Genomic DNA, 26,895 nt, shown 5'->3' with positions numbered 1-26,895 from the left:
TAGCTCCTGTGTAATCCACACCTGTGGCTTCGAACGCTCGATTCGGCGGATTAACACGATGGTATGGAAGATCTCCCATTAATTGTCGAGAGGGTTTAGGGCGATGCTGAAAGCACGCCACACACTGTCGAAGAACTCCTTTTACCGCTTGTTTTCCATTAATGATCCAAAACTGCTGCTGGGTGATCGCACGAGTAAGTTGCACTCCTCCATGCATGGTGTCCAGATGGGCGTTTTTTATGACGAGGTCCGTAAAGTGATGTGACTTAGGTAGGATGATAGGCGTGCGTTCTTGAGTGGTGAGCTGCAAGGCGTTTCGGAGTCTACCCCGCACTCTGAGGATCCCTTGGGCATCTATGAATGGCGACAGTTGGCTAAGCTTGTTAGAATTTGGGAGCGATTTATTTGTTAGCAACTTGGACAGTTCGTTAGAGAATGCTTCCTGTTGGACAATGCGAACCAGAGTAGACATTGCCTTGGAAAACTCCTTTACGCTGATTGGTCCTGAAAGCGGAGCCTCCTTTTTGCAGCGAGCATTATGGATAAAGCGATTAATGAATGCTGTGGAAAATACAAGTCGATTGTATGACGAAAATGACTCAACAAAGCACACTGGGCCAGAAAGTTAATTTTTTGGCCAAAAATCTGTAATTTCTTTCCTAGGACAGTTAGAAGGATGCAGTTTTTTGCGTTTTTTTCTTAAAAGATTGAACTTTCCAACGAACTAAAAGTAAAATTTCTTGGAATTTTATATGATATAGATAATCCAGACCAAAGTCGGAAAATTTTACGTACTTTTCGGTTTTTTAAATTTAAAAAAATAACTAGAAGACGCACTTTTTCCATTTTCGAAAACAATAAAGTATGAGATAAAACAAACTAACAAAAATTAACATCACTAAAAAATATTATGTCACTTAAGATTTATGAACCGTTAAAAAGTGCAACTTTCGGAGGCTCCCACATCAACGTGTATCAAACAATCGATTTAAAAAAAATTTCTATTTTTTTGTTCTTGTTACCTTTTAAGTTTTATATAATCAAATTATGTAAAAAAAAATGTTTAAAAATATTGTTTTTTTGATTTGTTTAATGTTAATTTGACATATTCTGAAGTCATCACAAAAGTATGCTACATTTTTATTTGCATAGTCCTGATTAAATAGATAGATATAGGTTTGGAAAATACCATAATCGATTAGTGTACGTAAAAAGTAGATTTTAGATGTTAGTCACACTAAAATCAAATTTTTGAGCGCAAAATGTTCACCAAAACCTGAAGAAATAAAGTATGGCATACTCTTGGGCTCTCTTAGCTAAGCTCTTCAAAATAGCTCGACTTCGAGTTAAGCCTTCAATTAAAACTTAAATTACCGAAAACTAAGGCAAAACCGCATCGAGTCGGTGGGCTACGCTTTTAGTAAATTGATCAACGAATTTTTTTTTGAAGGAATGAACTAATTTGGGGATGGCACTCGAAGGCACTCGAAAAGCAAAGTACTCATTTGCTGAAAAAAAGCGTAAAAATTAACAATTACATTTATTTTAGCAAACAAGCAAGACATAAGAGCTATATTATATTTTTTACTTGTTGAAAATAATCCCTTCTGCAAGTTTCGGAAAGAAGTCGAACAGCAACATCAGCATCTTTGACTTCTAAATTTTTTTTCATTTCCATCAATATTTTATGAATTTTTCACTTTGAAAATATGGTAAAAGAAAACTACTTGCCCGAATTCTTTGAAACTTTGGCATAAATTAGTTTAATGTATTATAAAAAGGATCCCAAACTCAATTTGGTCATTTTCTTAAAAAAGAAAAACGTATTTTTGGCCAAAAATCTGATCGGCTGGCCCAGTGTGCAAAGGAGTCAGTGGATGAACAGGTGTGAGCGTGTATAACCTTTGCTGCCTGCTCTTCGCAGAGTGTGCTCGGATCTGGAGATGTAGGAGTTACCTTGGGCCAATGATCTTCGGGTTCCTGCAACCAGTCTGGGCCGTTCCACCAGAGCTTATGCTGCGCTAGCTGTAGTGGTGTTAAACCGCGCGTTGCACAATCCGCAGGATTGTCCTGTGTAGCCACATGACCCCACTGTAAAGCAGAGCTGACCTCTTGTATACTGCCAATTCGATTGGCTACAAAAGTCTTCCACCTGCATGGATCTCCATATATCCAGTGAAGTACGATCAGACGCCATCTGACCAGTAGTGCACTGTGACACGCATATGAGGCACGTGAAGTTGCTGCTGGATCCATGTGGCAAGTTTGGCAGCCAGAACTGCTCCTGAGAGCTCCACTCTTGGTATGGTGAGAGGCTTTGTTGGTGTTACCCTACTGCGAGCTGCGACTAAGTGTGTGTGTATTCTTCCAGCCGTGTCGAGTACTCGAAGGTAGGCACATGCTGCATACGCGAGGGACGACCCATCGGAGAACATGTGCAATTGAATCGAGATCGCGTTGCCGAAGTCGCAGCCAAACCAGCGTGGTACTCGAATGTGTTGAACTTCTGGAAGCTGTTCGAGATATTGCTGCCAACGCTCGGCCAAAGATTCTGGTAACATGTCATCCCAATCGAGTGCACTGTAAGTGCCATCAGGTTTCTGCATACGGAAACTCCATTCGTCCTTGAGGAGAATCTTGGACATGACTATCACGGGTGCTAAAAATCCTAATGGATCGAAGAGCCGCGCCACTGTTGATAAAAGAGATCTTTTCGAAAGTGTGGCATTGATCGCGAAATGGATTTTGAATCCGTAGACGTCAGGGCTGGGCTGCCAGTACAGTCCAAGAGTTTTAATACTGTCTTTATTGTCCATTTCGAAGATTGAGTGGTTGCAGAGATCTACTTCGGGAATATCGCTAAGCAACGCTGGATGGTTTGCTGCCCATTTGCGAAGATGCATACCGGCAGAGCGGAGGGCTGCTATGACATCGTTTCGTACTCGAATGGCACCGTCCGTGGTCTTATGGCCGCTTTGTACGTCATCCAAATAAATCTCCCTTTGCAGCACCTTTTCTGCTAGCGGATAATTTTCTCGTTCGTCCTGAGCTATTTGGTGGATCACTCGAATCGCCGTGTATGGCGCTGATGCCGTTCCGAAGGTAACTGTGGTAAGACGGAACTCTTTCAACTCTCCGGTTTTGTCACGCCACCAAATGCGCTGGAACTGAGAGTCCTCTGGATGCATGTCGATACATCGGTACATCCTTTGGATGTCAGCCACGAAAACGTAGCGATAACAACGCCAATTTAGGATGACTCCTCCCAAATCGTTCTGTAGAGCTGGGCCAGTACATAAGATGTCATTCAGTGATTTCCCGTTGGAGCTCTTACAAGAGGCGTCGTAAACTACCCTGAGTTTAGTAGTCAGGCTGTCCTCCTTCAGGACTGCATGGTGTGGAATCGTGCTGCAAAAGACGCCGAGCTTCCCATTTGTGTTAGTCTGAGAGTGACTGTCTTCGCTTGTAGTGACTTCCTGTATTTGCTGTAGGTCAAAATATTCCTCGATTGCTTGGACATATTGTTGATGAAGCTGATCGCGATGCTGCAGTTTTCGCTCTAATGCGTGGAAACGATTCAAGGCTATATGTTTTGACCGGCCTAGCACTTGTGACGGGTCGAATAATGTTTTCAGCGGTAAGCGTACCATGTATTTTCCGTTGGGCTGTCGAACATGGGTTTGACGAAAGTGTTCTTCACACCATCGTTCCTCTGTGGTGAGTTGGCGTTCAGACGGCACGCTATCTAGCTCGAAGAACCTTTGCACCAGATGATCGAGCTTCGTGACGTAGCAACGGACGTGATGGAGTGTGTCATGGATTCCATCACTGGTCCAAAAACAATCCAACCAAGAAGAGTGTTTTGTGCGATTGGTTCCTTATGAGTTCCTCTTCGAATTTCTGGGAGCATCAATTGTGGAATGAGATCAACGCCCACAAGCACGTCAATACGACTGGATCGGGCAAAATTGGGATCGGCGAGTTGCAATCCTTGAAGGTGTTGGAATGAGCGAGGGTCGATATCCGATTTTGGAAGGTGCCCTGTAAGTGTACGGAGAATAAATGCAGTGGATACAAACGATGTAAACTGGGAACCTGAAATCGAGCTTAAGACAAAATTGGTACTATGTCGACAACGGTTGTGAGAAGAATCGCCGATCCCTGTTATTTCCGCAGATATGGGGGTGCGTGAGAGACCCAGCGTTTGTACTACGCTTTCGGTGATAAGTGTTCCTTCCGAGCCATGGTCAATCAACGCTCTGGCCAAAACAGATTGTCCCGTTTGGTTGTTGACAATTCGGATTAGGGCCGTGGCGAGAATCGTGGTGGATGGATTTCGATGTGTGGCAACTGCGCTGAGGAGTTGCGTCTCGTTCGAAGCCGTTGAGCCGGGGGCTAAGCTGTGCTGTTGAGACAAAACAGATGAGCGGGATGCTGCGCTCTGTTAGGGCCCTGCGCGCTATGGACACCATTCGTTGGCTGTCGCGATAGGGCAGAGTTGGTAGGATGTTGTGCTACGTTCAGAAAATGCAGTAGCGTATGATGGCGTTGGCCGCACTGCAAGCAATTGCGAGTGCTGCTGCAGTGGCTTAGCGCGTGGCCTGTGCTGAGACAATTGAGGCATGCTTTGATGCGATCGGCGATCGTCTTACGAGCAAAGCAATCCTTCGCGAGAAAACTGGGGCATCTCCTGATAACATGGTTTTGTTGGCAGAGAGTGCACTGGGGTGCTCCCATGTTAGTAGTCACATGAAAACTGTGGCAGTTAGTGGAATTGAAGGTGGATCGGTTAGGCGCACGTGGATGGGAAGATTGTCCTGGAGTTGACCGAGTTCCTAGTGGTTGATTTCGATTTTCGATGAGGTCGATGCTAACTAGGCGCTCCAGAAGGAAAGTCTCCAACATCGAAAAGGTTGGAATCACGATGGAGCTCCCCAACGAGTGCTCCCACGCTTGCGTTGTGCTGCTTGGCAGTTTGGTTAACAGATGATGCATTAGCCAGTGATCGCAAGAATCAATGTTTATTTTTAAACGACGAAGATCACTAATGCAAACATTAGCCAGGGCTAGCACGCGCCTGATACCTTCTTCTGCTTCCTTGGGAACCGACTCGAGACCATAAAGTGCCGCCATGGTGTGCATAAAATGGAGACGTGGATTGTTGTAGCGCTTGACGAGGAGATTTCAGGCTACAGTATACCCAGAATCCGTTAAGGCCATGTGACTGACATCCTGGTCCCGCCCTTCAGGCAAGGCCTGCTTGAGAAAGTGGAACTTCTGGATGTTAGCGAGAGTGTTGTTATCATGGATAAGTTGTAGGAAACCATCGTAAAACGAGGGCCAATCTGTAAAGCTTCCCGAAAAGCGTGGAACTGGAAGCTTCGGAAGCGGAATGTTGGATGATAACGTTGGTGTGACGGACCCGATTGGTGGGGGAATTTGGGCTACAGCTGAGAACTTGGTGTCGTAGTCTTCCGAGATGTTGCAGAAGATTTGCTGATACTCCTCAACAAACCGATCGTATTGGTTGTCTGAGAAATATACATGTTGACTGGGACACATCTGATCGACCAATTGTTGGTGATTCGCATCAAACTGGGTGAATAAATCCTTTAACGTGCCAAGTCGCTGAAGAAAATAAGGTTTGGATTTTCGGGCTTGGCCATCCTTCTTGAAGTTACGATCGAGTTGCGTCAACCTGTTCCATAAATCCTTCTGTCTCGCGTGCAATCCAGCGAACGGATCGGTTGGGGAAGGATTGGCTGGTGAACCTGTCTTTTTATCGTCGTTACCCATAGTGTTATTGAATTTACAACAACGCACTTGAAATCACAGAACTCACATACAAACACTCACCGGCTTCCAGTCAGTCTGTGTAGCAGTAGCCGCAATCTCTCGTTCAGTTGTCCGTTATTCGTCGCGCAGCGATCCCGTGTTCTTCGGTCCGTTATTCGTAGAAAGAGTGGATCCACTGGCACAATTTAATAGCCGTTGGCTTTGTTTCAGATTATTGCGACCAATTGTTTGTTCCAAATCAATTCAAACTCCATTCATTGGCAAGCTTAACAACAGTTCCCCTCATGGGCCACCAAAAATGTTGTGACTGCGCCGATAGAACACGGGAGTCAATGATTAGCAGAAGTCTGCTATGGGGACTTTGCTGTTGCTCGTTAAGAAAACAAATGGTTTTACTTCAATAGATTCACTTGAATTTAATTTGAATTGATTTTGGAGAGCAAACAATGGTTGGCAATATAAAATGTGTGTTCAGCTTTCTTCGTTGAGATCGTAAAAATCGTAATGGCTGCTGAACTTAGAGATGGGTCCGTTGCTCCAAGCAGGACCGGGTCTGGTATCGATAGGAATCCATGAGGTATCGATTATAGGGTTGTGGTATGCACTAACGTTAAGTCCTGAACGTTACGACAACAAATGACCGTACAAGACACTTGCAGCTAAAGGTTGCAAACAGATTCACACGATTGTTTTCCCCCACCAGTGGCAAGAGACAAAAGTGTTGAAAAAAAATAAGCATAAAGATATATAAAGAGTCTTTTTTGTTTTTTTAAGCACCTTAAATATTCTGTTAAAAAAAAAACAGCTAAAGGTTGCTACCTATTGTGCGTTTCCGAGGCCATAACATCGGAAAAATAAAAAACATAAAAAGTGTGTCTTTTTTTTATAAACTAAACAACATCAGACATAAAAAAATAAATAATAATAATTTGTGAAAAGTGAAATTAACACTTGGGAAAATCAAAAAAAGAATAGACACAAGTGAAATAAAAAATTTCTAAAAAATATATTAATAATATTAATATAGAAAAAGTGCCTACAAATGCTAGCCAAAGAGCTAAGCTAAATAAAGTGCCTATAAATGCTAAAAGACAAAGAGCTAAGCAAAATAAAGTGCCAACAATGCTGAAAAAGCATTAAAAATTACAAAAACCTGAGAACAAAACAACAACATAAAATTACATCTCAAAGACAAAATTGAAAACAAAAAAAAAAAAAAAAATCTATGTAAAAAGAAGAAAACAAGACCAGCGACCCCAGCAAGAAGACTTCAACAGCAAGCATCACCAGTATCACCGACGTCAAGGAACAAGCAGCCCAACATATCTACATAAAGGATCAAGCATCGCTCACACCATCGACTTCTACATCGGCGTCCAGTAAAAGAAATAAAAATTATTCCTAAATTCACTTAATTTAATTTTAAATAAAACACTATATATTACGAAAATGTTGACCGAAAAGACCATTGAGCTTTTGCAGAAGCAGTCCGATCTAACTAAACAAATTAGAGTTTTAGAGGCAAAAGTGCACTTATCGCTACCAGAGTTTCAAAATCATAGTTTGCTAATCATAGTGCTTTAATAAAGATAGGTCTAGTTGACCATGAGTACTTTACTTTAAAACAGTGGTGGCCAGCAGAAGCAGCACACATACAATAAAAGAATGCATTGCTTTTGTGTGAGTGCGAGCATGCACGAATTTGCCTGTGTGCGTGACGTTTTTCAGCTTGACAGTGTACATGTGCGCCGAAAGGCTGCAGCGCGCTGGCAGAGCAGCGGCAGAGAAATTGCCTATCCCGTGGGCCCTGCGCGCTGCCTCTGCTGGCCACCACTGCTTTAAAACACTATGACGCGATGATGATGGTACTAGAAAAACTGAAGATACAGTTAGAAAGGGACTCTGGCAAAGCAGCAGGAAGCAGCGATCAAAGAGTTGCAGAAGTAGGTGAAGTTAAACACATAGCGAGGGCTGCTATGTTGAAGGAAGATTTTAATGCAAATGATGGGCTTTTAAAGAATTATTTATATGATACCTTTAATAATTTAAATAGCGATCTCGTTTCCCTGGAAGTAAGAAAAAATAAAATTCACTTTTGGAAGGCTAAAACTTTTGGTTTAATTGAGGAAGTAAAAAGTTGTTTTGAAAGCAGGGAATTTGAAAGATTGGTTAGCGAATTAGAATTCGATGTCAATAACATTATAGATGCTATAGACAAAAAACTTAGCAAGGAAACTTTCTTGTTAGGGAATCTATAACGGCAAAGGAAGAGGAATTACCGAAGCTACCAAAAATAAAGATTCCAAAGAATGGGATCTATTTAACGAGCTGTTTATGGAACTCATTCATACAAGAGAGAACCTAACCACTGCCGTTACATTTAGTTATCTCAGCGTTAAAAGGAGAAGCCAAGAATTTACATTTACTGCTAGGCACTGGGGATAATTATGAAGCCGCTTGGGAGTTGCTAACCAAGCGGTATGAAAACAGAAGAAAAATTTTCTCTGAACATATCAATAGGCTTATGGATTTACCCAATTTGAATTTGGAATCCAATAAGCAAATCAAAACATTTATTGACACAATTAATGAGTCAATTTATATAATCAAACTAAAGGCACAATTATCCGAAGATGTGGATGCAGTGTTTGCTCACATAATACTTCGGAAATTTAACAAGGATTCTCTAAATTTATATGAGAGCCATGTAAAAAAGACAAAGGAAATTCAGGCACTTTCTGATGTCATGGAGTTCTTAGAGCAAAGACTCAACTCCATTTCCTCTTTTCCACAGGAAAATAAACCTATGAGAAAAGAGTTTCAAAGCAAAAACAGCAAAGAAAATTGTGCTTATTGAAATTTACCAACCCATAATATAACGCAGTGTTATACATTTAAGGGTATGGAACCAGCAGAAAGAAATGACTGGGAAAGACACATTTGTTTGAAGTGTCTAAGGCATTCAAGCAATAAAAAGTGCACAAATGAAATTCTGTGCTTGAAATGCAAAAAACCGCACCACACGCTTTTTCACTTCAATAATAATAAAGAAAAAGTGAATACGTGTAGGACGACGGAACAAGCCTTATTGGCCACAGCATTGAATCAGCTAGTGGAGGCTATGAAAAACTCAGAGTACTGATTGATAGTGGATCTCAGAGTACAATAATATCAGAGTGGAATAGAGTGGAATTCCAGTCTGAAAAACAACTAGTTAAATAACTAATATAAAGCAACCGGAATTTGTCTGAATGCATTTGGACTACACAGGGTCTAGAAAATTTGTGCTAGTCGAAAAAATGATTAATACAAAACTAGTAAAAAATAAACTTGTCTCGGACTAGTACCTTTCTGACAAAAAAAAAACCTTAAAAATATTTAACTGGTAGAACAAATACATGTTAGGGTCTAGTTAAAAGGCAACTGGAATTTAACTAGTTGCAAATGGAACACATATGATCCAAAAATATAGCCTAGAGGGTAAATGTCTTGGGAAATTTAACAATAAACAAATCAAACACTCGAGGTCCTCGGTTCAATCCCCAGTCTCTGTACATTTTTTTTTGTTTTTTGTTTTCTAGGTGATGCTTTAGTTTTATTTTAAACTTTGTTTAATCTGCTCGAGGCAATATATATGTGAAAAATCACTGTTTTTGAATTATGTCACACTAAAATTCATAAACCTTGTTAGGGCATTACAAAATGTGATGCGTGTATGGCTCAATCAGTTAGTGTGTCTACAAATCCAAAGGTCCCGGGTTCAAGTCCTAGAGAGGGCGACTTGCCTCAAAAAAAGTAAGTTTGTTTTAATTTCATTTAATTATCATTTACTGTATTTGATTACATAATAATTATCAGAAATTCTCTAAGGACCGCGCCTATTGATTGGATACTAAATTAGGAGAGCGTCAAGTTGGGCATCGTCAAGTACTAGTGAAATTCAATCACTTGATGGCTTAGAGATTATTTTTAATTTTTTCGTGAAAATATTTTTTTGAGTGTAGTTTAACAGCTGTAACTATAAATTGGTTAACAGTCACTAGTGCAAAACTAGTAGCAAATGGACTAGTTGTTTCCGACGACAAGCATATGAAAAATGGACCACTTCGTTACAAGGAAATAGACATAACTTGAACTAGTTAACCTTCTAGACCCAACTAGTATTTTAATAGTCCAAAACTGATTCCGTTTCCTGCAGGGTGGAAACTAATTCAAAAAATGAAAAGAGATTTTTGGATGAAGTGGAAGGACGAATATCTTTACACACTGCAGCAAAGATATAAATGGAAAAAGGGAGTTCCAAATATAGAAAAAGGGCAGGTATTGCTCTTAAAAGATGAAAATTGTCACCCAGCTAGATGGCCAATGGGAAAAGTAGAGGAGGTTCACAAGGGTAAAGATGATAAAGTTCGAGTTGTAAAAGTTAAGACCCAAGAAGCTTCATTTACAAGACCAATAACAAAAATTTGTCCTTTAATTGGTGTAAAACAAGCAGAGGATGTTACGGAAAAGCCAGTTGAGAACAAAAGAAGAGTATCACCAAGATTTTCTAAATTAGGCACCGTAATGGTAATGCTATTGCTTCAGTGTTGGGAAAGGTACTGTGTTTTTTTACCTAGATAAGGTAAAAGTATTGGGCAAAAATAAATAACTAGGTAAGGTAAAGGTACTTCAATTTTCCAGTACCTAGGTAAAGGTGAAAGGTAAATATATTGTTTTTTTTTATTTTGTTATAATTTTTTTGTTTTGTTCAATGTAATCATTTAAACTTAAAATAAGACTAGTTTTCAGTTTTTAGTCGTCTTAATCAAACAATATCTTTTCATTTCATTTAAATTTAAATGTTATAATTTTGTGCATATATTTTTAAAACACGCGGCATGAATAATTGTATGCACGTATCACTTCATTAATGTATTTATGAAACCCTCATGTACATATTTGGCGCCAAAAATTCCGTATGTAGAAACATTGACTATATATTGTGCATATGTATATGCCGTTTGTTTACGTACATAGGGCATTTTTGCGCGTCAAATACACTTTGGTTTCATAAATAAATTGATGTAGTGATGGGAACATACATACGTGCACAAAATTATATAAAGTAAAACTGCGATTAGTTTTAACTTCACGAAACAAACAATAGAACGGCTGAATTCCAATGACTTTTAATGCTGCGTTCCGACTATTACAATTTCGAAACGAAACGATACAATGAAACGATACTACAGTGTCGCAGTCAGATTTGGCTATTTTAAATCAGAGCAATGTTTAATACCTATGTATGTAAGTACCTTAATAATTCCAAAGGTATATAAAAATCTGTAGCTAGGTAAGGTAAAAGGTACTCAATTATTTTTATACCTAGGTAAGTTAAAAGGTACTCAATTATTTTTATACCTAGGTAAGGTAAAAGGTACCACTAAATTGTACCTAGGTACGTACCTAGGTAAAAGTATCTAGGTATGTCCCAACACGCTTACATTGTTCTGTCAAGTCTCACAAGCTGCAACAATAAGAGGCGAGAATAAATCATTTACTATTCAAAATATAAATAAGACGGCTGCCATATATTTAGATCCACTAGGAGATGTAGAAATTATAAGTGCATCATGGAATCTTGTGATTTACTATGATATGGATGCCTATTTTCACATGATTAGAAAAAGTAATGTGCTGATACAGAAGATGAGAATTGTTTGCGGTAAGCTTCATAGCTTCGAGGATCAATGTAATATAGTGTTGGATAATATGCAAAATCAGTTAATAGAACTAAAAGAAAATAATAATCTATTTATGATGCAAGAGAGATCAAGATGCAAACGTGCTCCCTTTGAATTCATGGGATCATTATATCACATTTTATATGGGATAATGGATGAAGATGATAGGAAGCAACAACTTAACTCATTGATTGAAGAGGGTGAAAGGGTGCAAGCAGCAATCATTAGTCTGTTTATTGACATTAATCATGGTAGATTAAACACAAACATCCTTAAGCCAAATCAATTACAAAATGAGATATCTAAAATTCAAAGTAGTCTTTCCGAAACATTAGTTCTTCCAGGGAAAGGACAGGTACTGAGCTTAAGGAAGTCTATACGCTATTGACAGCTAGGGGATTGTTTATCGCAAATAAATTAATTATAAATGCTAAAATTCCATCTAAACTGTTTAGAACTATTCCTTTACCAATACAAAATGAAGACAGAATGATTATGGTTCATATTACTTCGAAATATTTAATATATAATTTTGAATAGATTCTTATCATATGATGTCAGAATCAACTTTAAGTCAGTGTCAAAGATGGCAGCAAAATAAGAGAATTTGCCAGGGAAGTTGGCCTTGGAATTCTGCGAATGACAATTCTTGTGAGGTACAACAACTAAAGCCAAATAGAGTTTTAAACTGTATATACAAAACAGTAATAGATTCTTTATCTTATTGGACAGAGCTAGAAAAAAAAAGTAGTTGGATGTTTAAGGTTCCCATCAATTCCAAGATAAGAGTACAGTGTACGAATGCAGAAATTCAGTTACTTGATTTGCCAACGCAGGGAATTCTAAGTATTGCTACAGATTGTACAGCTAGAACGGATGAAAGGATTTTGATTGCCCATCATAATATTCAATCTGAAAGTGAAGAGGTATTATCACCATCGTATGTAGGAGATATTAGTTAAGTTCCAAAGGTTGTTTGGGATCCATTAAAATTTAACTCTGTTAATCATACTATTGAGATTGCACGCCTAAATAAAGAAATTAAATATTTAAAAGAATCATATTAAATTAAAAGATGTGCATTTTCATCATATTTCCGGACATGCTTCTTCAGGGCTAGGATTATTCAAATAAAAACACCTCTTAGCGAGGTAAAAAACTAGTGACGATCGCACCTTCAACATACAAAAGTTCTGATATCAACATTTGTGACGAAAAATTATTACACTCGTCATTAAATACACTTTCTAAGATTTTCTCATTCGACGAGTGTAATAATTTTTCGTCACAAATGTTGATATCAGAACTTTTGTATGTTGAAGGTGCGATCGTCACTAGTTTTTTACCTCGTTATTTATTTGTTTATTTAAAGCAATGTACTGCTCAAAAGACTTAAAATTATATACATAGCATAAAAATATCATAAATGTAAAAAAAACAATAATTTAAATTGTACCGTAGGAGAACTAATTAAGTCGATGTAGAAAGGAACGCAATGACTTTTAGCGAATTAGCCTTGGCAGAGCACTCATAGGATATGAGGTGATAAAGTTCATTATAGTTATCACATAGGATTCGGAAGGGGTCGAAACGGGAGTAGTTTGGCCTGCACACAGGAAGTGCTAATGGACGGAATCTGCGAGTAGCTCTGCAAGGAACGTTCCAATTGAGGGTGGCTAACAGATCAACTGAGTCGACGGCGCCAGTGATGAGTTTGTGAAGTAATATCACACCATAACAGGTCCGACGATCCTTTAAGGTAGGTAGATCCAAGAGGCGCAACCTGTCTCTATAAGATGGCAAACGGCGTCCCTCCTCCCAGTTTAAGCCTCGTAGTGCAAAAAGGAGAAATTGCTTTTGGACGGATTCTATCATATTTTGATAGTGCTCATATAGTGGAGACCAAACACTGGAGCAGTACTCAAGTGTAGGACGAATTAGAGAGACGTAAAGGAGCTTAGTGGTAAAAGGGTCATCAAATTCCTTAGACCAGCGTTTTATGAAAGCTAATTAGCTTTATTGGAGATGGTACTGACGTGGCTATTAAAACAAATCTTGTGGTCAAAAAGGACACCAAGATCAAGAACAGTATCAATGCGTTCAAGTGCAGAGTAATCTATTGAGTATGTACAAATATATGGATTGGATCGAAAAAATGACATGGATTTACATTTATCAGGATTGAGCTTGTTGACTAGGCAAAAGGATTGAAGGTTATTTAAGTCGAGCTGGAGCTGCATGTAGGAACTAGGTGAGGTCAGATGCATACACAACTTGACATCATCCGCAAACATAAGTACTTTGGAGAACTCAATTACTTGAGGAAGATCGTTGATAAATAAGCCAAATAGTAAAGGACCGAGGTGACTGCCTTGTGGTACACCCGAATATACGGAAACAGATTTTGAATAAATGCTGTTGTACTGGACCTTTTGGGTACGGTTTGTTAAATAAGAACGAAGCCATGTCAGTAGAGTTGGAGGAAATCCGAGGAGGAGGAGCTTGTGGAGCAGTAGCTCGTGGTTGACCGAATCAAAGGCTTTACTAAAGTCAGTAAAGATAACATCAGTTTGCATTGTGGATTTAAAGCCTTGACTAATGAAGGTCGTAAACTCAAGCAGGTTAGTTGTTGTAGACCGGCACTTTGTGAAACCATGCTGCTTAGAGGATATTAAGGAGCGACACTGGTGCTGCAGTTGATCGCAAATAAGTTTTTCAAAGAGCTTAGGAATAGCACTAAGTTTGGCTATGCCGCGATAGTTGCTGATATCAGATTTACTACCTTTTTTGTGTAGCGGAATAAGAAAGGATTCTTTCCACATAGATGGAAATGTGCCAGTAGCAATATTAATAATATTTAATATTTAAATTTAAATTGGTCAATCATAATTTGTAAGCCATTGTATTTAAACAAATTAAGTTAAAAAGGTGTTTAAGTATTTCAAAATACCTTTTAAACGAGGTATAGCACATGTCTGTACCTTTAGTAGTGTAGAACTTACAAACTAACTAAATTTAGCTATTTTTAGCTTTTTTCCCGCTAAAGTAGAGGGTTTTTCCAAAAGTGGTAGAACAAAAGTTTCCTATTTGGAAGTCCTTAAAACAATTGAAATGATTCCATGACCCTTAAATACAGTTTGGATACGCACATACCAAATTCAATGCTTTGGCTGCGTAAGTTGTTTTGACCTGGCAAAAGTGGCTATTTTCGTTTCTGAATAACTTTAAACGCGATTTTTTACATAAACATGATATATACTAAAATTTAAGGAATCTCAAGGGCTATACAGTTTAAAGTTGTAAGGAAAATCGTTAGAGCCGTTTTAGAGAAAATTAAAAAAAAGCTAATAAATAAGTTTAAACAAATTTTCTTTTGTTCATATCCTTTTAACTATTACATTTACACAAATTGCATATAGAAGGCGTTTATAGCATTTAAATACCTTTCAAAGGAGATGTTGTGTTGCATATATATATATAGCTTTAGTAGTATAGAAGTTACGGCTTTCCGAATTTTAGCTATTTATAGCTGTTTTCCCGCTAAACTAGCGGGTTTTTCCAAAAGTGGTAGTTTTTTATATCGATGTGATGAACGTCATATCAAATTTTCAGAACTTAAAAAACATATTTTGGACAAACTGACAAACTGACAAACAGAATTAAATTTACATTTTGGGAAGAAGAAGAAAATATTATTTTGGCTATAACTTTTGAACGGAGCGTCGGATTTTATCATATGACCCCTCATTCGATGGGTATCTTCAATAGGAACACAACTAAAATATTGCGAGGGGGCATTTATCCCCACCGGCCCCAACAGCTCCAAATTTCGAAATTTGCACTTTTTCACTTTCACCGCTCTCTCTCCCAATCCAATTGATTTTCTTAAAGTCTTGATATGCAATCCTTTAAGTTTTTGCAATACCTTTCGATTGGTGTATTACTCATTACGATCGGACTATCACAGCAGATTTTCAATTTTGCGGCTATATAATAGTAGTCGCCTTCGCACACTGTCCTGGTGCGCTTCGTCACTACATGGACTGCCGTCCATAGTGATAATCATAATAATCATGGTAATATATGCCACAAGAAAATATGCTACAAGGCAACGATTGCAAGCTATTACTTTCGCCGAAACGTTGCAAGGTGTCTTATAATAAGTTAAAAGCAAATAAATAAATATATCGAATCAGGAAAAACACAGTCCACTAATTTGATGTTTGCATTGTTAACTAAAAGAATTTACAAATAAATATTCTTTACACCTCACCTTGCCGGCCCTTGGCAGAATGTTCAAGAAGAACACTAATTGTCATAAATTTAAGATTTTACGAGCTAGATCCGTAAATAATGATCTGTAACTTTAAACCTACAAGGGTGCAGTGCCGAACAATTGTAATCTTAAGTACAGGCCACTTGAGCCTGCTCACACTGTACAAAGGGTCGCCTTACGGGAGGCCGTTGATAAGGCTCCCGCTCAGGCAAACAGATGTGGTCTCTCCGTAGACCATAGATAAGTATATTATACGAATTTCATGTTAGTTACGTAAGCAAAGACTTAAAAAAATAAAATGAGTTTTTATACAGAACTCAAACGTGAAGGTTGTTTTCCTTATTACAGGATTCCCTTTCAGGTATAATTATTTAAGTAAAAGTTGTCCAATTAATTCTAAAAATAAAATCCCGAGAGGGGGCGTGGCGCTCGGCTGAAATAAACTTGCGCTGCGTAAGAAGCCCATGAATATGTGTGGGAAATCTCAACTTTCTAGCTTTTGTAGTTTCCGAGATCTCAGCGTTCATACGGACAGACAGACGGACATGGCTAGATCGACTCGGCTAGTGACCCTGATCAAGAATATATATACTTTATAGGGTCGGAAACACTTCCTTCTCTCTGTTACATACTTTTGCACTTACTTACTTCGAACATTAGTGATAAAGAAATTGTTGCAAGGTTTCGCTTGTGAAAAGCACGACGCTATTTGCTTTGCAAAAGATCATTTTGCGACTGGAATCTAAAGTAGTCTTGGCGGCATAGCGTTTAGCTAAATCCCTCCAAGTCTGTTTTTTTTGTTTCCAAGTGACGGCGTCAGAATTGTCTCCTGCTCATTGGTATAATTTTTACCGCGAAATTTGTTTTTCTGCAGAAATTGTTTTTTTATTATACTCTTGCAGAGGGTATTATGATTTCAGTCAGAAGTTTGCAACGCAGTAAAGGAGATGTTTCCGACCCCATGAAGTATTATATTCTTGATCAGCATCACTAGACGAGTCGATCCGTCTGTCTCTTCGCAAACTATTCTCTCAGTTTTTGAGCTATCGGGATGAAACTTTCCCAAAAGTCTTCTTTCTATTGCAGGTAGTATATATGTCGGAACCGACCGGATCGGACAACTATATCTTATAGCTCCCATAGGAAAGATAAAAAAAAAACGTAAAAAAATTCTAGCTTCGGTGTTTTTTGAAATATTACCTCCTACTCTTGGAAATGTTATTTTTTAAATATTTATGAATTTCGAATAAAAATTTTAAAAAATCGGGACACTATATCATATAGCTGCCATAGGAACGGTCGGAAAATTAAATGCAAATTAATAGAAACAAATTTATTGCTTCGTTGTTTTTTATTGTATTCTCTTCAACTCTGGGATATGACTCTTTTTAAATATTTCCGAATTTCGGTTTTAATTTTATTAAAATTGAAATACTATATCATATAGCTGCCATAGGAACGATCAAAAAATTAATGAGAAATAATAGGAAATTGAACAATTTTGCGATATAAGCTTCGGCTGGCCGAAGCTAGCTTCTTTTCTTGTTTAGTTTGAAATTTTGTTTATATCATCCGCTGTTAGTATGACTGTTTTATAGTATTTTCGATCATTATACCCTTGCAGAGGGTATTATAATTTCAGTCAGATGTTTGCAACGCAGTGAAGGAGACGATTCCGACCACATAAAGTATATATATTATTGATCAGCATCAATAGCCGAGTTCATCTAGCCATGTCCGTCTGTCCGTTTCTATGCGAAGTAGTCCCTCAGTTTTAAAGCTATCGCGATGAAACCTTCCCAAAAGTCTTCTTTCTACTGCAGGTAGTACATATGTCGGAACGAGCCGGATCGGACCACTATGTCTTATGGCTCCCATAGGAATAATCAAAAAAATAATAGAAAAACCACTGTAACTTTGCAGAAAGTTGGGGTTTGATTTTTGACATTGTAAAAACAACATTTTAAGTAGGCATACCTGCAAGGGTATATGAACTTCGGCTGGCCGAAGTTAACTTCCTTTCTTGTTTTTAGACTAATTTTTCTGTTGTAGGATTGCCACCTAGTCTCAACTTAGTCAGCCTTTTATTTGGAGTTTTAAAGGACGGGCAAAAAAACCCAAACCGATTTGCCATCTGAAAAAAATGTATTAACAATGGACAATTATTAATTTTCTTTTCATCCTCTGCCAAACTAACATAAAATGGATTTATTTGCAGCTAGATATTACTGCTAGAAAGCTTAAACAACCGTTTTATCATGGTTAAAAGGAAAAACAGGCAGATTTTTAGTTTTCGTTGCCACTTTAATGTTATTAATACAAAACCTCTCGACTAATATGGAAGACCATTATGTCGAATAACACTATGCAGCATCAAAAATGTACCTCGATGGATGCTATATTTTTGGATTCGTTACGAATTCCCAAGTTAAACTGCGATTTCCAAAAAGTTCCCCGACGCAAGGATTCTTAGCAAAAGGACCTCAAAGTTCGAAAAATGCTGAAATTGGCCAACTTTCCGGAGCTCTCAGAGGCAAACGGATTCATTGTTTGATTCGATATTCAAGTTTTTTAAAAGATACACTCTTTATCTTTCAAACCCCATACTAAGAATAATTTTATGATTTTCATTAAGGGAGAAACAAATTTTATAAAACATAGTCAAAAAACTTAAAAGCATACAGCTGCGGTCAAAATAGTAGTAGTGTTCCCGCTCTGTGTTTTTAAAAGTTTGTTGTTGTAATTCATCTTCTTGTGGTAACATTGTATTAATTATAATTGTACTATTCGACTAATTGGATAAGAAAAGTGACAACAACAAACTTTTAAAAACACAAGACGGCAACACTACAACTATTTTGACCGCAGCTGTATGATTTTATGTTTTCTGACTATGTTTTCTAAAATTTGTTTCTCCCTTAATAAAAATCATAAAATTATTCTAAGTATGGTGATTGAATGCTTAAATTGAAATTCTATTACCATATAGCTCAGATCAGGGGTGTCACATAAACCGTCGACGGATTTGGGGACGGTTGGTTTAGAAACCAACCGACTAAAACCGTTGGTGTCACAGGAATTCGGGAGATTTCCTTTTTTCGGAAAATTTACTGAAAAACGACAAGGGCTGGATGCATACACTAAATATCGAATATTCAATAATTATCGAATTTTATTTGACTTATTTTGACTAATTTCTAGAAAAGTTTTAAACTTCATTTATGTTGTTCTTGCAAAATTACTAAAAGAATATATGTTTTAAGCGAATATTGTACATAATAAAAGAAAAAAATTCAAAATTTTAATTACCCGCCAGGCTACATGTTGCAGCCCTGAACAGCGGTTTGCCTCGGCTGCGATGGTTTATTTTCATTTATAAGTTGGCAAGAATTTTAAAAGCGAAACAAAATGCCGTCTGCTCTAGAGTACTTGCGAAGGCAAAAACTGCGAGAGGCTAGGACGCAGAGGAGATCCTTACAAACGGTTTTACATGGACTACCATGGAGATTTAACTCATTTGCCAGGTCCTTTCACAAGAATGCGGCCGCCCTGAGTAAATCCTTTGGCAATGTCGATATTATCGCGAATGAATCGGAAGAATATGGTGTCTTGCGCTGGTGACCTATGTTTACCCCTGAAAATTAGCAAAGCTTATTGGTTTAAATTAATTATAAACAAAAATGTTGTACTTTTTTACATGTATGTCTTCTTCTTCACAGCCAGCGTTTTACCTGGCAAAAATAGGACATTTTTTCACGACAGTGATGCCAACTTTTTGCAAAGGCGGCCTGTTGTTATTAATTTCTCAATAACTACAACTTCTTTTACCATAAATTTTTTACCATAATTAAGTTTTTAACTACAATACTAAGTACCTTTGAAAAAATAATTCGTTAACAAAACATTTCGATAACTAACTCCGAAATTTGGACAAATTTAGTATTTTAAAGTGCTAGCTAATTGGTAACACTGCCAGGTAGACGGTTTGCCGACGGATTTTTTTAGCTAATTTTTTTGAGAGGTTTTATAAAAAGCTTATTTTTAAATATAAACAGAATAAGGTATAAAAATATAGTATGCAGGTAGTTCATAAAATTCATTAGAGTTGTCTTAAATAAAGTTATATTTTTGGCATAGCTCGCAAATAACTGTTGACCGATTCGTCCGGTCCCCAAATAACTGTTTTTCTCTGAGACTTTGAGCAAACAATCAGAGAGCAACCGATTGAATTGTTCGTACTGAAATTTTGCTCGCACTCAGCCGACGAGCAGTTTTTTCGGCTTTCTTTTGCTCGGCTCGCTTACAGACCGATTGCTCCTGAACGACGTTTCAAAAAGTCTTTTGTGCATGTGTTAACGTTAACGTGCTTGGGCGATATTGCTCTCCCTTTCACTCGCACGTACTGTCAAAGGGAATACATTGTATAGTTGTATTAGTGAAAAGACTTTTTGCGATGACTTTTTCAGTCAATCGGTCTTTTAATAAGTCTCCCTGTGCGAGCGACATTCGTATCTCTCATTGAACGAGGTTCGTAACAGAGCGTCTCACGAACAGCTCAACGTAAAAGGCTCAACCGAAAACCAAAACGAAAGGAAACGAAGTGTGCTGCGCAGAGAGAGAACGAGGTGCATGCTATTTTTCGGTTGTTCTCGGGAGTAGAGCGTAAGGAAAAAAACGGTTAACAGTTATTTGCATGCTTTGATTTTTGGGAAACATTTGTAAGTTGGGTACGTCAAAAATGACGTCTGTGACACCGAGAATGTGTCGAATATTTTCGGCCAAGGCCGAGATTGGTCAAGCACGAGATTGGTCAAATTGCGATATCTGGAGTGGCTTACTGCGGTTAATTTTTCTACAAGTCCGATGGCAGAAATACTCAGTCCCAAAAGTGCAACGTGATAAAATTTATGTATGCATTTTCATTTCCTTTGATACGAATTCAATTTCTATACTTTTGGCAGCTCTACAACGTTTTATTAGCACTAGTGAAAAGCCAAGTTGTACGCCGCTCATTGTTAAGCTCAGAACATCAAAAATCTGTAGAGGAGTTTTGTCTTGCAGATAGAACTCACTGGAAATTGATACCACCCCGATAGCCACACTTTGGTGTTCTTTGTGAAGCATCCGTCAAACCTGCAAGACATCACTTCTATCGATCCGTCGGACCATCCTTGGTGGAATTTGATGATCTACTGCTATGTTCTACCTCCATCACAATTCCTTTTTTTGCCTATTTATGAGAAAATAATCATCAGTATTTCGTGGACATATCTCATGCTATTATGTTATTTATCGCCTTAACATGATAACGAGAAATCAGCGGTTTATTTTTTAAGCATTTCTGAGAAGCCTAAGCGTTTTAGCAGCACAATATATACCTACAAATATAAATACAGAAATTTATTAATCAAAATAAGCAGTTTTTATTATTTATACTGTGTACAATTAAAATTTATATTTGAATATTTTTTTTCCAAGCCTTTAAAAGCAATTTTGGTATTTAGACTAACTTAAAATATTGAGAGCGCAACGTATGCATATACAGCAAATCATTTGATTTCAACTTTCTTTCTTGCACTCAGCAAAACATAATTGAATTTTCGCTATTGATTTCAGGCGGGAAACAGGTCTACGCCTTGGATTTAAGTGTATATATAGAGATATATATAGAGATTTCTTGTATATAGTTTGTATATGTAGGTTGTATAATATATATATTTTATATGTCTATGTAAATAACAGGCATTCATGCACACACAAATATTTATATTATTGTTTTTTAGTGTAAGAAAAACACGATCAAAAAAGCTTATACTGTCAACCAAATCTTATCAATAAAATGCCTTTTTTTTTAAAAACTCACCTTTTCGGGTTATTCTAAATCGTTGAGTCCTTAAATGAGTGATTCGACCTCTATTTTTGCTGTATATTGCAAATACCACGTGGAAACGTGCAGTTAAAACATTTTTAATTTGTAATTGTTGGACTCAGCGACCCAAAATATATCAGAAAAGGTGGGCTACTTAAAAAAAAAGTTTTTTCGACCAAAGTTTTTAATGGTTGTCTTGTTTTGTCTTTTTTTTCCTTCGAGCCAATTTTACTTTTATGATTTATTTTTATTCCTGTGGGCTAGTCTAGGTATTGTTAGGTTTTGTATAATTCTTTACACAAATATTGCATTTGTTTACCACTCTTCTTCCTTTGATTTGTTGGGTACGAATTTTCAAAAAAATATATTCGAATAAATGTTTTGTCTTTTTCTCTTTTGGCTTAAAAACTAAATATTTGGAATTGAAGCGAAGTTTTTTTGTTTATATAAATAGCGTGTAAAGGAGTATGTAGTAAAATCAATTTGTATATAAGTATTTAAAGAAGTATACATTTATGGAATTAAAGATTGAGTTGAATTCTTTTGTGTTTCTATATCAATTAATCGTCTCGTTGTTGAGCTGGGCATTACAATTATTTTGTTCTGTTTTTACATTTGTAAATGCCGCCGAAAAGTCTTCAAAAGAGTTTCATGTGGGTCTGCTTAGGGAGTCTGCCTGCAGACATTTTCTTTCAAGAGAAAAGGCAACTTCTACGCTGGCGGTGAATGATGGGAGGGAAAAATGTGTACAAAGAAATTAGCTAAATTAAAATATAAATCGTAGGCTAATTAAATTTAAATTGTATGTTTATAAATTTAGCCATATACGCAAATCAAAGGTTTCTTGTATATTTTTGCTGCTCCAATGAAGGGGTAAAGGTGATTGAAGTTGTCGCATTTGATTCCTGATGATATTGAAACCACAACCATTAACAAATTTTGGCAACTTTTTATGCTGAAATTAGAAAAATACAGTCTTTTTAAATTACTTGTTTGCATTATTTTTTATGTTTCTAACTAATTTAAAAACCAAGTAAAACATATGTGTATAATCCCTCAGGAGAACAAATACGTGTCACATTTCACCGTACTTCCCAAAACCATGTGCAATCTCACAAACAAAAAACAAATTTTGTAAATTGGTATATAGAAGGGAAAATAAATAAAATAAATTGTTTTTCAACTTTATGTAAATTTTTTTTGATAGTTATTCTCGTTACTCGTAGAGTAAAAGGGTATATTGTATTCGTGCAAAAGTATGTAACAGGGAGAAGGAAGCGTTTCCGACCCTAAAAAGTATATATATTCTTGATCAGGATCACTAGCCGAGTCGAACTAGCCATGTCCGTCTGCCCGTCTGTCTGTCTGTCCGTCCGTATGAACGCTAAGATCTCGGAGACTATAAAAGCATGCATGTTCTTGGAGTTACGGGACCCCGCCGCGGCCTATAAAAGGGACGGCGCAGGCGCAGCTCGGGGCAGTCAGTTGGAGTTCGCGCGACAGTCAGTGCAGTAAGCGCCGCAGTTCATGCAGCCAGGAGGCAGGAGACGTGTCGGTCGGAAGACGCGACGCTGGCAGCCGGAGTACAGACAGACAACCAAGATACGCGAGCGAAAGTACAAGTGAGACAACCCAATATCAAGATTCAAGTGCGAGGATTCAATCGAGTGCGTGACCGTGAGAGTACCGAGTAACCGAGTGCTCAACGCCCAGATCAAGATACCAGAGTCAAGACGCTAGGCCAAGGCTGAGACTGCAACGGTGAGATCTGCAGGACGCAGAGATTGAAGTGGAGACGAGTGCTGGACAGGAGCAGAGTCGAGAGAAGGACGAGCTAGAGAAGGACGAGCTACCGGCAGGGTAAGCGCGGATCAAGAGTTTGTGCCAGGCGTCGGGGTTACGGTGGACTGACGATAAGGCTGAATCCTAGGATTTGACCTGTCGGGCCATTTGTTGCTCAGGCTAGAGCCAGACCGACCTCAGGGAATACGACGACACAGGTGGTCCCAGGATCATTCTGGTCGGACCCGAAAGGAAGGTTGTGCAGACTTTTGAGTCCTACAAGCCGGGTGGAACTGGAGAGCCGCCGTTGGAGAACGACGCCGCAGGAGTCCACCAGTAGCACGAAGAGATACGAGAGCAGCGACGCCGTCGAGGAGCGCCGCAGAGAATCGTACGAAGGGAATCTTGAGCCGAGGAAGGCACGTCGCCGACCCGACAAGCCGCTACAGCCAGCTGACGAAGAAACCAATTCCAGCGAAAAGAAAAACTAAATAAAGTTTTCCGATTTGTCCCAATCGGATATCTCTGCATTTTCTTGGGTCACGGGCAGTCACGCAATACAAATTTGGTGGGACGAACACACAATATCTCTGAGCTAGTCGCGGCGTTTACGTAGCGATCAAACAGTTAAAAACAGTTCGTTACACTACGCAGCGCAAGTATGTTTCAGCCGAAGGCCACGCTCCCTCTAACGCCCACAATCGTCTTAAACGATTAAAATTTTCAAATCGGACCATTCGTTAAAATGTTATGCGCGATCAAAGTTATATATCTCCATCGCACTTCTCGCACTTGAGTACTGAGTACTGAGTACTGAGTAACGGGTATCTATAGTTCTATAGTTCTATAGTTCTCTCTTGTTTTGTAATAGTTTTAGGTAACTCAAAAGAAAACATGTATTTTGTAGTTTACATCTTGGCAAAGCGATCGCTGGAACACTATAGTTTGGGGAACACCCAGTTCTTTTGGTTTGTGAATCGACTAAAGTTGAAATCTGAAGTTAACTTCATTAAAGTAAAAATGTTTGTACTTAATATGACCGCCGGGGTCCAGAGAAAGCTTACTTAGCGATTTCTTTTTTGTAAGAACGATATCTGGTCACTGATCACAAGATAACCACACTTCGAGACACGCAGCTACCACACACTTACACATCGCAAGTACACATCCACATATCCATATCCTGTACCCATATATATCATACAAAACAAGAAAGGAAGCTAGCTTCGGCCAGCCAAAGCTTATATACCCTTGCAGATAATTCCTATTAATTTACAAATCGCAAAAATGTTAATTTTCCTATTATTTCTCATTAATTTTGCGTTCGTTTCAATGGCAGCTATATGATATAGTAGTTCGATTTTGATAAAATTAAAATCGAAATTCGAAAATATTGGAAAGAGTTATATCCTAGAGTAGAAGAGAATACAATAAAAACCAACGAAGCAATAATTTATTTCCTATTATATTCCCATTAATTTTCCGATCGTTCCTATGGCAGCTATATGATATAGTCGTCCGATTTTGAAAAAATTTTATTCGAAATTCAGAATTAGATAAAAAAATGACATTTCCAAAAGTAGGATGTTATAGGTTCAAAAACACCCAAGATATAATTTTTTTACATTTTTTTCCCGATTGTTCCTATGAGAGCTATATGATATAGTTGTCCGATCCGGCTCGTTCCGACTTATATACTACCTGCAATAGAAAGAAGACTTTTGGGAAAGTTTTATCCCGATAGCTTGAAAACTGAGAGACTAGTTTGCGTAGAAACGGACGGACAGACGGACATGGCTAGATCGACTCGTCTAGTGATGCTGATCAAGAATATATATACTTTATGGGGTCGGAAACGTCTCCTTCACTGCGTTACAAACTTCTGACTGAAATCATAATACCCTCTGCAAGGGTATAAATATCAAGATTTGTTGCGCCAAGTAGCTATTTTACTAAACTGCTGAGGTTCTTGCTGTTGCACATTTTATCTGAAGTTCAGTTGCAGGTGCCGCCGCTAGGGGTCGAACATACTTTTCAATTAAACTAGTCAGTTCTCGATCTTGCGAGTACGCATTGAACAATGGATAAGGCTGAGTCATTTAATCCTAACGAAGCTGGACCATTCCAAGTAGAAGTTAATCACGCAAACCTTGTTAAATAGAGAGATAGAGCGCAATATCAACAATCTCAAAAGACGTGTTCTCTCTCTTGGGGCATCCGTTGAACTATCAGTGCTGGAGTGCAATTTGCCAATAGTTGAAAAATACTTTCCTACATTATGTCAGATTCAGTCAAACATCGAGGAAATTGCACTGCATCGACACGGGGAGAGCGCAAGTAGAAGAAATCTTCATTAATGCAAAATCAACAATCACACAGCTCATGAATAAGAAGCGTAAAGCCAGCCTCGTTTTAGACGATCCAAGTTTTCTGAACTCCACCGGCAACACAACGCACTATAACCGATTACCTAATATCAAGTTGCCCAGTTTCGATGGGACTTATTCTCAATACAAACGGTTCACAGGCGCGTTCTCCAACCTTGTTAATCAGGAATTGAAATTCAGAATTGGTAGCAACCAACTAATGGCAATCTAGCCGACCCACACTTTTTCGAGTCGACCCAGGTTCATATGCTCATTAGTACCGAAGGGTTTTTCGAAGCATTAAAAACTGGGAAGCATTGGGTTTGGAAAGCCTAGCCGAATCAATACAGAATTCGGTTGGGTATTAGAAGGAAATATCACATCATCTCCAACAGTGTTTAAATTGCACACTTTTCGAAAATCTCGCTGACACCGACACAATTTTGGATCGTTTATGCAAAATAGAAGAGTTTGTACCTCTCCTCCTACATTTACACATGAAGGTCAAGCGTCTGAAGACCATTTCACACAAAACGCATTTATTTTAGTCGACAGAGGTTTAGGTAATTCATTCAACATGGCTCAAAATCTTTTCTCGATGCTTCAGCGAAGAGTTAACCGCTGTCCCGAATTAAAGGAAGGCTAAGTAAACTCTATGAAAGAGTACGAGGCTTTGGGGCACATGTCGACTCTTTAATAATTCGATTCCAACGAGCGACACTTTTTTATTCCGCATCATTGCGTAGACCTGAAAGCCTATCGACCAAACTCCGCGTTGTCTTCGATGGACCAGCTAAATCAACATCGGGCAAATCATTAAACGGTCTTTTACTCTGCGGATCTTACCACCACAGTTTTTGCTTTTAGGCTACACCGGTTCGTCTCACCAGTGATATCACTAAAATGTATCGCCAATTCATGATCGATCCCCGTGACCAAGGCTGGAATAGTTTGCTAGGGCGGGCCGAATGAGAAAATTTTGGAAAGTGTATTTAATGACAAGTGTAACAATTTTTCGTCACAAATGTTGATATTAGAACTTTTGTTTGTTAAAGTTTAAAGCCTCAGTTACAGGGTCTT

At 38.2% G+C, this 26,895-nt stretch overlaps 2 protein-coding genes across 12 annotated transcripts in view; both read right to left on the bottom strand.

The window, feature by feature from the left end:
• Positions 1–26,895, bottom strand: part of PDZ-GEF (PDZ domain-containing guanine nucleotide exchange factor) — a 152,485-nt gene that overhangs the window by 66,978 nt on the left and 58,612 nt on the right. For 3 of the 11 annotated variants that reach the window (XM_044393598.2, XM_044393599.2, XM_070212338.1), the window contains one exon: positions 21,198–22,622. The exons of 3 other annotated variants lie outside the window; for them this stretch is intronic. The gene's annotated coding sequence lies outside the window, so the exon portion shown is untranslated. Of the gene's footprint in view, positions 1–11,244; positions 11,306–20,636; positions 21,029–21,100; positions 21,177–21,197; positions 22,623–26,895 lie in introns of those variants that run through there. 5 more of the 11 variants (XR_011417777.1, XR_011417778.1, XR_011417781.1 and 2 more) reach the window with 4 other exon arrangements.
• On the bottom strand, positions 10–2,870 carry LOC138912015 (uncharacterized). The gene is made up of 2 exons (XM_070211740.1): positions 1,957–2,870; positions 10–561 (listed from the first exon to the last, which is right to left on the bottom strand). The coding sequence occupies exon 1, from the start codon at positions 2,814–2,816 to the stop codon at positions 2,187–2,189; it is 630 nt and encodes a 209-aa protein (XP_070067841.1). The 5' UTR covers positions 2,817–2,870; the 3' UTR covers positions 10–561; positions 1,957–2,186.

This window comes from Drosophila takahashii, chromosome 2L (assembly GCF_030179915.1).
Source record: "Drosophila takahashii strain IR98-3 E-12201 chromosome 2L, DtakHiC1v2, whole genome shotgun sequence".
Classification (NCBI taxonomy): domain Eukaryota; kingdom Metazoa; phylum Arthropoda; class Insecta; order Diptera; family Drosophilidae; genus Drosophila; species Drosophila takahashii.
The sequence above is the reverse complement of the archived record's forward strand: the minus strand, read 5'-3'. Positions and strand labels throughout refer to the sequence as shown.